This window comes from Gymnoscopelus microlampas (assembly GCF_963454915.1).
Source record: "Gymnoscopelus microlampas genome assembly, chromosome: 5".
Classification (NCBI taxonomy): Eukaryota; Metazoa; Chordata; class Actinopteri; order Myctophiformes; family Myctophidae; genus Gymnoscopelus; species Gymnoscopelus microlampas.
In genome coordinates this window covers 4,205,377-4,217,764 of record NC_139942.1, presented here as the reverse complement: position 1 = coordinate 4,217,764, position 12,388 = coordinate 4,205,377, and the positions used below count along the sequence as shown (strand labels likewise).

General features: G+C 45.1%; 1 protein-coding gene across 1 annotated transcript; it reads left to right on the top strand.

The window, feature by feature from the left end:
- Positions 1-8,494: 8,494 nt before the first annotated feature.
- On the top strand, positions 8,495-11,074 carry LOC311046374 (DNA topoisomerase 3-beta-1-like; the record flags this gene model as incomplete). The annotated part of the gene is made up of 1 exon (XM_084058634.1): positions 8,495-11,074. One exon carries the CDS (start codon positions 8,495-8,497, stop codon positions 11,072-11,074), a length of 2,580 nt encoding a protein of 859 aa, XP_083914760.1.
- Between the last annotated feature and the right edge of the window lie 1,314 nt (positions 11,075-12,388).

Here is a 12,388-nt window from a genome sequence, read left to right as displayed (position 1 = left end):
GTCATTTGGTAATTAGTCCACATGTGCTCATTTTTTACACTTGGGGGTCCCCGAGGCAGCTGGGGGTCCCTGGAGCTCCGGGGGTCCTTGGAGGGTGTAGTTTGGCAGGTAAGGGGTGTGTGTGCAAAATCTGGCATGGATCGGGGCAACGGGTGCGGAGATATGAGCAGGGCAAAAGTGTGACGGGACGTGTGTGACGGAGTGACGTGACGGACGGACACCTGGAGCAGGTTTCTATAGTAAATGCGACCTACGGTCGCAATAAAACTAAACAGACAATTTATGCAAGGGTACCCTTTTCAATACAATACATCAATGGATCAACATTTAAAATAGCAAGCAACTGCAATTCATATAACATGCAACTACGAATCATATACAGTGTAACTGGGGAAGGAAGCAAGTCAGTGGATTAGGTGGGTTAGAGATACCGAGTTTGAATCAGTCCGGTCCAGTCCTTTGGTGAATCCGATCCGGTTTTTGTGGGCCGCCACAACCGTGACTAGACTGCCAGTATAACTCTGTTCAGTCCGCGAAATCCAGTCCGGGGTTTCCGCGTTGCCGCTCACCGGCGTCCTGCAGAGAGCTCCGCTGTAGGAGGAGAACGGTACAATGAATAACAGCCCTCTTTGCAACCGGCACTTTCAAACTATGATAACACACGCTGGCGTGATCACTTTCCTTTAACAGGAGTATTTAGAAACACATCAATAAATCTCTGCCACTGCTGCTCTGCCGTCGTCACCCGTCTGGCTCCAGCGCCTCGACACAAGGAAACAGGAGGACTCGAATTAGTCTCCACAATCACTCATACAGAGCCTTAATATATACGCCAGAGAGGGAAATAGTTACTTTCCTTTATCTGGACATTAGAGAGCGTTGACACTGCAGAGATCGGGTCCTCAGCGATGTGGAGAGAGGAGGCGAGTCAACGTTGCGGAGATCCGACCCACGGTGTGGTGAGGAGAAGAGGTCTGGTCCACGGGCGCAGCGTGGAGAGAAGAGGAGATCTTGCCTACAGCATGTAGGGAGAAGAGGAGGTCTGGTGTGGCGTGACCCGACGGCGGCAGCAGGCAACTGTCTGGGTGGCGAGAGAGAGCCCGAAGTAGGAACCTGGTGTCCCTTTTATATGGGCGTGGAGTTTTACTGGCGAATGAATGCCTTGATATCAGTCTGATGCACACGCCTCTGTCACAGCACCTGACAGGTGAACAATACTGTGGCATACAAGTTCATTGTCCATCACGTCAAATATAACACAGAAATCAATAAAAACACAGCGAGCATAATCAAAATCACAGCAAACTATAAAACTCACAATATAAAGTAAACCATAGTCAGTCTGCTTAACCATTGGCCCTGTGCATTCTGTGACAAACTAAATGGCATTATTCACTCTATGACAATATCTTCCCCTAGAACTAATTAAAGTGGATTTAAGGGTATTTTAATTCCAATCAGTTTAAGAATTTAATTTTGGATGGATACCCAGAAGGGTCTGATTTGTGGTCCAAGTCCAAATCATATGACTATGGGTACCTTGTTCACGTTTACACCTAGGACATAGGAGAGGGTCATATCTACACGTTTGTGGATTCCCCTACCAGAGGGGAAAACAAGTTAGATCAGTGCTAGAGCATCATAAAAAAAAGCATTCATTGCCATTCCCAAACCTCAATTTGGAAAATCTCACCACCTGGCAATCTTCTTAAGGCCCACTTACATTTATAAGCTAAAAGCAAACCCAGTCACAGATAAGACCACTAGGATGTGGACTGACAGTGCACTGGCAGGCCTACAGGGCTGTCTGGAGGCCACAGGCATGTTTTTTTAAAGAGGCCACGGACAATATTCATGATTACACAGAGACTGTTAGTGGTTATGTTGAATGGTGCACTTCCATCTGCATCCCCTCCCGTACCATTCGAGTCTTCCCTAACCAAAAGCCCTGGTTCAATGCGGACACACGCATGATAATCAGGAACCGGTGTGCAGCTTTCAAGTCGGGGGACACCACGGAATATGATGGAGTGTCACCAAGAGTCGTGAAGGCCTGTGCTGGGCAGTTGGCGGGGGTGTACACGGACATCTTTAACAGCTCCCTTGCACAGGAAATAGTCCCCCGGTCTTTCAAATCTTCTGTCATAATACCAGTCCCTAAAAAAGCCAACACAAGCACAAATATAGCTGCAAGCAGCGATAATACAGGGCCAGACATGGAAACTAGAGAGAGAGAGAGAGAGAGAGAGAGAGAGAGAGAGAGAGAGAGAGACGGAATAGATTGATGAGAGAGAGAGAGAGAGAGCGCCATGGAAACGGAATAGATTGAAGAGAGACATGGAAACGGAATAGATTGATTGATGAATAAATTGAGTGCTCTTCATCAACACAGAGCCACAGGCCTCGACAATATCCCCCCCAAATGTCTAAAAGACTCAGCCGCCTCCATTGCTCCAATCATTACCCACATAGTAAACCTCTCCACCTCACAGGGACAGGTCCCTAACGACTTCAAAAAAGCAAGGGTGACCCCTCTGTTCAAAAAAGGAAACCAATTAGACCCTGGCAACTACCGCCCTATTTCTATTCTAAGCTCCATCTCGAAAGTCATGGAAAAAATAGTCTATGAACAGGTCGACAAGTATCTTGCCGAGAAAAATCTAATCTACAAATTCCAATCTGGCTTCAGAACAAACCACTCCACTGACACATGCCTTCTCTATTTGAACGACTCTATCAAACAAGAGATCGAAAAGGGCAAATATTGCGGCATGGTCATGCTGGACCTCCAGAAGGCTTTTGACACCGTTAATCACCCAATTATGATCAATAAGCTCAAAGCAATAGGTTTTGATGACACGTCAGTGAACTGGATGAGATCCTACCTGGAAGAGAGGGAGCAAGTGGTGGAAGTAAACGGCACCCAGTCCCCCCCCTCCCAGTGACTTGTGGTGTTCCCCAAGGAAGTATACTAGGGCCCTTACTTTTCCTGATATATGTGAATGACATGTCGTCAGCCTGCGACTGCAACCTGTTCCTGTTCGCAGATGACTCGGCCCTGCTAGTCTCGGACAGGGACAGGCTGCAGGTTGAGAAAACTCTCAGCTCTGAACTCAACAAGATCTGCATCTGGCTCTCCGACAACAAGCTCTCATTACACCTGGGCAAAACGGAATGCATCCTCTTTGGGTCCACTCCTAACCTCAGAAAGGCAGAGAGCTTCACGATCAAAGCGGGTGATGATATCATCAAAAGAAAAAACGAAATTACCTACCTGGGCTCTATCTTGGAGGCTGACCTCTCTGGTGACAAAAATGCTGAAAAAACGATCAAAACGGTCCACAAAAAAACACGCTATTTGCGGAGTATTGATCGTAAAGTCAGTAAGAAGACTCTGAAGACTCTTGCAGTGGCCCTCATACAAGGTCATTACGATTATGCATGTACTTCGTGGTATCACAACACCTCCAAGGCCTTAAAAACAAGGCTCCAAACATCCCAAAACAAACTTGTAAGGCTACTTCTTGGCCTCAATTACAAAACCCATCTAACCCCTGATCATTTTGATAGGATTGGATGGCTTAGGGTTGCGGACAGAGTACAGCAACTTGCTATGGGCCTGGTCTTTAAGATATACCATAACATTGGGATCCCCCTGTATTTGTCAAAATACTTCCAAAATGTTAATGATGTCCATGATCACAATACCAGAGGAAGCTCCACAAACCTTGTCCAACCCTTTTTTGGCTCAACAAAGGGAAGTAACTCGTTCTCATGCTATTCATCAAAAATGTGGAACGCCCTACCAGGGGGGAGTAAAGGAGTGTAAAACCCTACTCTCTTTCAAAACAGCCCTAAAGATACACCTTCAGGAGGCTGCAATTGGAAAATGGCCCCTGTCTAAGTCCTAACCCAGGGGTGGCAAACTGGTGTTTCGCGGGCCAATTCCGGCCCGCGACGTCGTCAAATCTGGCCCGCGAGGTGATTTAAAAAAACGGCATTTAATACTACCTCTAATGGAAAAAAAAACGAGAGAGAAAAAAAAAAGGCAGAAAAAAACGCCAGCACCCGCCAGTTCCTTACTGAGGCTGCCTGGGGGTTGAATACTGGACAAACTTGTTATGTGAGAGCAATGGACAAGCCGTGAAGCCACAGCCAAGGTCATTAACATATAGAGGACCATCACCATTCAACTCTACCTGTACTGGAGAGAGCGCTTGTTCAACAGCATCACAAATCCGGTAAAACACCGTTGTTTGGAGAAGTATATACCAGTTGCGTCTCTCATTTGGAGGAGTAGAGAGTGGCTGCATTCCTCCCCACACCCCGGGGTAATAATTAACACCAGCTGTGAACGCTTGACTGTGTGTGTGTGTGTGTGTGTGTGTGTGTGTGTGTGTGTGTGCGCGCGCGCGCAACACAGCCCAGTTTAAGTCAATTGCTTTCACCTGCTGTTGCTGTGCGGAAAGTGCGCAACAGGGCATATCTCCGCCAAGCCAGGGTGACCAACAGGCCCATGAAATTCATATGCAGGCATAGTAGCCAATTAGAATGAAATCTGCAAAAACTGACTCATATACTGATACAGAACCATATATTGGCTATATATTATCGTTGGAAATCTTGTATGTTCCTTTTCTATTATTATTTAAAACAATTTAAAATCGTGCAAATAGCCAAAATTACAACACCAAAGGCCAAGTGGCCTTGCCCCTAAAATGACGAAATTCCAGGCCTGAACTGCAGACATTATATTGCCTTTTTTTAGGCTATTCAATGTTAGTTTTAATTTCTTGAAATCATATTTATTTAATTTGCAACTGTATGGCATGCTAAGGGTTTGAGACATATTGTATTATTACTACACAATACTAAATAAATAATTCTAAAAATATTCTTTAAATAACTGATCTATGGATTATAGTTATGATAAGTGTTGCATTTTTGGTGGATATAACAGAGCATTTCTAATCTAATTATTTAACCACCCACTTCAAATTGAATTATTCTACTTAAAATGGTTTATTATTATTATTATTATTATTATTACAAATTGCATTGTTTGTTTTTAATGTCAATAATTAAAGTAGCTATTCTTCTTAATACATTTATTAAAAATATATAAAAAAGTGATATGCATAGTTAGTAGCAGTGTCTGAGTGCGTGAGAGCGCGCATGTGCGCCCGCAACTGGTTCCGGCCCCCATCAAGTCACCATTTGACCAATCCGGCCCTCACCCCAAAATGAGTTTGCCACCCCTGTCCTAACCTAACCTACCCCCCTACCCCCCCCCCCTTCTCTCCTTCTCCTTTTGTACATATTTCTCACTCTTCATACCAGTAACCTGTAAACTGATTGTATGACATTCTATAGTAGTTGTGTATATCTGTCTGTCTCTTATATGTCATCATGATTTGTGTGCATGGGGAACTCATTTGAAACAAGCTCAGTGCTTTTATGAGTCTTCCAGTTTAGTATACCTTGTATTGTGAATTTGTACTTCCATGTACTGTTGTTCTCATGTCTTACTAAATAAAGTACATCAATCAATCAAAGAGAGAGATGAAAACAGAATGGATTGATTGGACATCTCAACCTATTGCCATTAACAGGAATCGAACTCTCAACCTTCGGACTAATAGGCTGCGACACTACCTATAGTGCTATAGTTTTGTCCAAGCTGATGTTGTCTGTTGAAGATCATAAACTCTTGCCTTCTGTCATGAACCAAGCCAACACTAAGATCACTCAACCAATAGAGAAATTGTATGTCTCCTCGCAACCGAAAACAGTGAAAGCAGCCGATCTACAATCTCAGAAACACGTTGCTATCTGAAAGGTTTTGAGATTGTAGATCGGCTATTTTCAGAATGAAGTATGTCATACGTTGAAAAACGTACTCTCAAATATGCATTTCAGGTTATCTTTACCATTTGCACATGTATTCATTGATACAGTCATGTTGTTTGCAATTCAACTTAAATGAAGTCTACAAGTGAGGCTTGAACTGACGACCTTGATATTGTGAGGCACTCATTTAAGGGAGACGCCATTGGACCAACAGACAAGGAACTGTGAAAAAGGAGATCACACAGATGATACAGTTTCACGCAAATAGATGAAAAATCCTGGGTTTAAGTGTTTTTCAAACTGCTCAAAATTGCGGAAAATCTAAGGGCGGAGCTTAATGGTCAAATCGATACGTGTGTTCCTCATGAGTCAAGGCACATGTGTAAGCAAGTTTCACGACTTTCGGCCAAACGAGGCATGACTTATGCCTGTTTAAAGTCTGCATTTTCAAAAAATTGCTATAGCGCCCCCCTTTGGCCAATTGGAGTAAGATTGGTTTCAGTGATATTTGTAATGACCCTGTACATTTCTGCAAAGTTTCAAAGAAATGTGAGTCTGCATGTATGTTTTAGGCGCAGATGAATAATTTTCATAAAACTGCAATAGTTAAAATCTATGGAATCCTATTTTGGAGCAATCTGCACGAAACGTTTAACACTTGAACTTTGGACCTCTGCCGACATAATGTTAGGAGCGGATTTTCCATAAGTGAAAAAATGCAGAAGTTAGGAGCCAATGACTGTTTTTCATATAATTCAAAATGGTGGGAGATCTAAAGGTCAGAGGTCAAAAGTTAGAGTGTGAAAGTTGTTCAGCATGAGGAGACGCATATGTGTATCCAAGTTTCATGGCTGTAGGTCAAACAGGGCATGAGTTGTACCTGTTCAAAGTTGGAATTTTCAATTGAGTGCTATAGCGCCACCTTTGGACAAAAGATTGTGAGAATTATTTTTTGATCGTTTTTCATGACCATCTACCATATGGCCGAGTTTCGTAAAAAGCGACAGCACGGTTCAGCCAGAACTGCGAAAAGTGGCAGAAGAAGAAGAAGAAGATGAAGAAGAAGAAGAAGAAGAAGAAGAAGAAGAAGAAGAAGAAGAAGAAGAAGTGACAGAATACTGCCAATAACAAAACAGGTCCAGAGCTGAGCTCTGGCCCTGTAATGAATGATTTCAGACCAGTGGCACTGACTTCAGTGGCAATGAAGTGCATGGAAAAGCTGGTTCTTCTGTACATGAACTCCTGTTATTCCTGACTCATTGGACCCCTTATAGTTTGCCTACCACAAAAATAGATCTGTGGATGATGCGGTGGCACTGGCACTTCATTCTACATTGGAACATTTGGAGAAAAGCAAAAACCATATGCACGTATGCTCTTTCTGGATTGCAGCTCGGCTTTCAACACAATTTGGCCTATATGAGGCTAACTGTGAAACTGGCAAACCTTGGTCTACACCCACCTGCAACTGGATATTGGACTTTCTGATAGACAAGCCACAAGTGGTGAGGATGGGAAATAAGATCTCAGCCCAGCTCACGGTTAGTACTGGAACTCCTCAGGACTGCTGCCTAAGTCCCAATCTCTACTCCCTGTACACAGATGACTGCGTTTCCACCCATAAGAGTAACATCATAAGTACACGACCATCCAATTATGCCGAGACAGTTTGTTTATTTTTGGACCACAATTCTTATATGAGACGATTCTATGATGACCCAATGTTATTCTCCATAGCGAAATTACTTTACGAACCTGGGGATGAACGAGTGACGTCAGGACTTCGGTGGTCTATTACGATAGATTCTACATGGTTTGGGCACGTGCTCAAACCAGTCCTATATTCTGAGACTGAAATAATGTAGCTCCTGAATGGCAAACGAAACAAATTGAGATTGTTGTAAGTGAAATGATTTTTGCACACCATCTTTATACAATTCTTGGATAGTCAAAATACCTATATCTTTCCATAACCCAAAACCTACATCTGGACATGATTGTGCAAAATCTGTTTTTTTTGCTATCGGTGCCAAGCATGAACTATGACTCGTTATGCCAAAATGTTTACGCACCCGATCCCATGTTTTCAGTGTTTTTAACAATAAGATTTTCTTTTAGCCCAGGAAGTACATCAACATTGTTTACAAATATCAAATCAGAAATAGAAACAGGATCACAACCATAAGCCTCCAAGTCTAAGGTAGAATTTGAATCATTTTTTATCCAGTCTACTATATATCTTACTTGGGACGCCATATGATAGTATAAGACATTTGGTCATGCTAAACCCCCTTTTAAGATGGGCAGCTGTAGTTTCTGGAGTTAAAACCAAGGCAAGTTTTTTCTGCCATATACATTTAGAAAATGGCCGTTTCAGTGTTGTTGTCTGTGTCACGGTTCCACCCCTGTGAGCTTGTGATGTCAGAGTTTGAGATCATCAGTGACATCACCAGAGCCTGTGAGCTTATTTGTTAACCATCTTTCTGGTGGCGGTAACAATATTCTTTTACATTTCCCAGTGTCTCCTTACTCTCCTGTTCTGAGGTCCCGTTACTTGTTCTTTGGATTCTTCAGTAAAGACTTCCATTGTCTGCTTTTGGATCCTTCCCAACTACCCTTGTGTTATGTTGCTTCATTGTTGACCATGAGGACGGTTCTGATGGTGGCGGAGAAGCCGTCTTTGGCTCACTCCATTGCCAAGATCCTCTCCAAAGGAACCTGTGCAAGTCGCAAAGGGCTCAACGGAGCATGCTCCGTGCACGACTACACCAGCACCTTCCAAGGCCAAACGGTGCGCTTCAAGATGACTTCTGTTTGTGGGCACGTGATGAGCTTGGACTTCATTGGGAAGTACAATAACTGGGACCAGGTGGACCCCGCTGAGCTCTTCAGTAAAGCCCCCACAGAGAAGAAGGAAGCCAATCCCAAACTGAATATGGTTAAGTTCCTCCAGGTTGAAGCTAAAGGATGTGACTGTGTGGTTTTGTGGTTGGACTGTGACAAAGAGGGAGAGAACATATGTTTTGAGGTCTTAGATGCCATCCAGCCGGTCATGAACAAGGTCTATGGCAGCAAGCAAACCGTGTACCGTGCCAAGTTCAGCTCCATCACTGACACAGATATCTGGAATGCCATGAATCGTCTGGGAGAGCCCAACCGCAACGAGGCTCTGTCGGTGGACGCCCGCCAGGAACTTGACTTGCGAATCGGCTGTGCATTCACACGGTTCCAGACCAGGTATTTCCAGGGTAAATACGGTAACCTGGACTCTTCCTTAATCTCATTCGGACCCTGCCAGACCCCGACACTTGGCTTCTGCGTGGAGCGTCATGACAAGATCCAATCCTTCAAGCCAGAGACCTACTGGGTCCTGCAGGCAAAAGTGTTCAAAGGGAAGGAAAGCCCTCTTACACTGGACTGGGACAGGATGAGAGTCTTCGACAGAGAAGTGGCTCAGATGTTTGTCAACCTGGCCAAGGCCTCCAGAGAGGCCCAGGTGGAGTCGGTGAGTAAGAAGGAGAAGGCAAAGCAGCGACCACAGGCCTTGAACACGGTGGAGATGCTGCGTGTGGCAAGCTCTGCCCTCGGCATGGGTCCTCAGCATACCATGCAGAGAGCAGAACACCTATACACCCAGGGCTACATCAGCTATCCCCGTACGGAGACCACCCACTACCCAGAAAACTTTGATCTGAAGGGGACCCTCCAACAGCAGGCCACAAATCCCCTGTGGGGACAGGAGGTGAAGTCTCTGCTCTGTGACGGACTGAACCGACCCAGGAAGGGGGCGGATGCTGGGGATCATCCTCCCATCACCCCCATGAGAGCCGCTTCAGAGGGAGAGCTGGGAAGTGACGGCTGGCAGCTGTACGACTACATCACACGCCACTTCATTGCCACCGTTAGCCAGGACTGCAAGTACCTGCAGACGGTCATCGACTTCAGTATCGGGACTGAGGGCTTTTCCTGCACCGGCAAAACCCTCATATCCCCAGGGTTCACGGTGGTGATGCCGCGGCAGGGGATTCCCCCGGAGGAGGCTTTGCCGGCATGCGAGCGCGGCAAGGTATTCACCGTGGACGAGATCAAACTGGTGGAGAAGCAGACCAGCCCCCCCGACTACCTTACGGAGGCGGAGCTCATCACGCTGATGGAGAAGCATGGGATCGGTACGGATGCCAGCATCTCTGTCCACATCAACAACATCTGCCAGAGGAACTATGTGACGGTGGAGAGCGGGCGCAAGCTCAAACCCACCAACCTGGGCATCGTGCTGGTCCATGGCTATTACAAGACAGACGCGGAGCTTGTGCTGCCTACCATCCGCAGTGCGGTGGAAAAGCAGCTGAACCTCATAGCAATGGGCAAGGCCAACTACCAGCAGGTCCTTCAACACACGCTGGACATCTTCAAGAGGAAGTTCCACTACTTTGTCGACTCCGTCAGCAGCATGGACGAGCTTATGGAAGTGTCCTTCTCCCCCATTGCTGCCTCCGGCAAGCCCATGTCCCGTTGCGGAAAGTGCCGTCGCTTCATGAAGTACATCCAGGCCAAGCCCAGCCGGCTGCACTGCTCCCACTGTGACGAGACGTACAGCCTGCCGCAGAACGGAGCCATCAAGCTGTACAAGGAGCTGCGCTGTCCGCTGGACGACTTTGAACTGCTGCTGTGGACGTCTGGTGCCCGGGGAAAGAGTTACCCGCTCTGTCCTTACTGCTTCAGCAACAGCCCCTTCCAGGACATGAAGAAAGGCATGGGATGTAACGAGTGCACCCACCCGTCCTGTCAGCATTCCCTCATCTCTCTGGGGATCGGTCAGTGCGTTGAGTGCGACAGCGGCGTCCTGGTGCTCGACACCACCTCTGGCCCCAAATGGAAGATGGCCTGTAATAAATGCAACGTAGTCGTGCACTTCTTCGAACGCGCGTACAGGGTACAGGTGGCGCGGGAGAGCTGTGATTCCTGCGATGCGTCCCTGGTGGCGGTGGACTTCAACAAGAACCACAACCCGCTGCCGGGCAGCGAGACGCAGCACACGGGCTGCGTGTTCTGCGACCCGGTCTTCCAGGACCTGGTGGAGCTCAAGCACGCCACCATGAGGCACCCCATGCACCGGGGAGGAGGGTCCAGGCGGGGCGGCCACGGCAGGGGCCGAGGAGGACGCCGGGGCAACCCCAAAACGCCAAAGGACAAAATGGCCACCCTGGCAGCTTACTTTGTCTAACATATCTGCTTTGTTGTTCTACATCAGCGTGTGTTTTCCAGTCTTAATGCACTATGTCATCAATTCTCAACCTGTGGGCCAGGGACCACTAGTGGGCCATGAGGATATTGCAAGTGGGCCCCCAAATAATTGGCAAAACAGATCTTACAATAATATAAAAACATTAAAAAAATGACTTCATGGTATGTTTTCTTTAAAACCTTGAAAAATAAGACATAGGAACTTTAAAAGTATTTTGATCCAAGCTGGAACACAATCAATTGATCATTAAAACAGCATGGTGTAATAATGCACGTGGCCCACCCAAGTGACCACTCAACTGTTAAAAGGATCCCTGGCTAATAAGCCAAATATGCCTTAATTACATTATAATTGTCCTCTATAACTAAAATGTACAATTAAAAACACCTTAAATATTGTATTTATTTTAGAAATAGTTAATCTTTCACCCAATAAGGGCAATACCCATCGGAAGTTGATGATGTCATTTGCCCATGTGTGGTGTAGTCCTATGGAATTTATGGAATGCATGTGAAAATAAAAAAACAACTTAATACTACCTAAGGTTAATATGTGATGTGGTTAATAATATGATATTTTAAATAAATGTTTTTTGCACTATTGAGTTAAAGATGAACCCATTCTAAAATAAGTACAATAATATAGCTGCAAGCAGCGATAATACGGGGCCAGGTAATGAAGAGAGAAAAAAGAAAGAAGCAATGATAAGTAATATGCACAATAAGCCATTGAAACATAGAATACTGAACTTGAGAGAAAGAAGACCATGCAATTAACATGAGGATGTTAAACCCTCACTAACCCTAACCGCAGTAAAACAACGCCTAAGCCTATCCTCAAGACACACTATGGGTCGGTTGCACCAAAAGGGATTAAATAAAGCTTAGTTTAGGGTTAATCAAAGATTTGTTGATCTAGGATTTATTTTAATTCGAGTTGTATTGCACCACTTAATTTTAAGCATTGCTTAACAAATCTGTGATTTAAATCCTTAACCTGTGATTAAAACTTTAAACAGTGATTAAAACTTTAAACAGTGATTATTTCATGGATTAAACTTTGTTGTGTGTCCGCCATCTTGGATTTGCGCTGTACATAAAAAGGAATACTTCTTCTCTTGAGCCAAATATCATTAGAATTACTTTTTTATTCACTTTTGAGATAATGTGGGCAGGCGTGTTAAAAAATATCTCCTGCAGCCAAAAATAATGGCTTCAACGAGACGCTCGCTAAAAACAATAGATATATAAGCTCACAACGCGTCACTCGGTGCAGCGCGGTGGGTTTATAGAT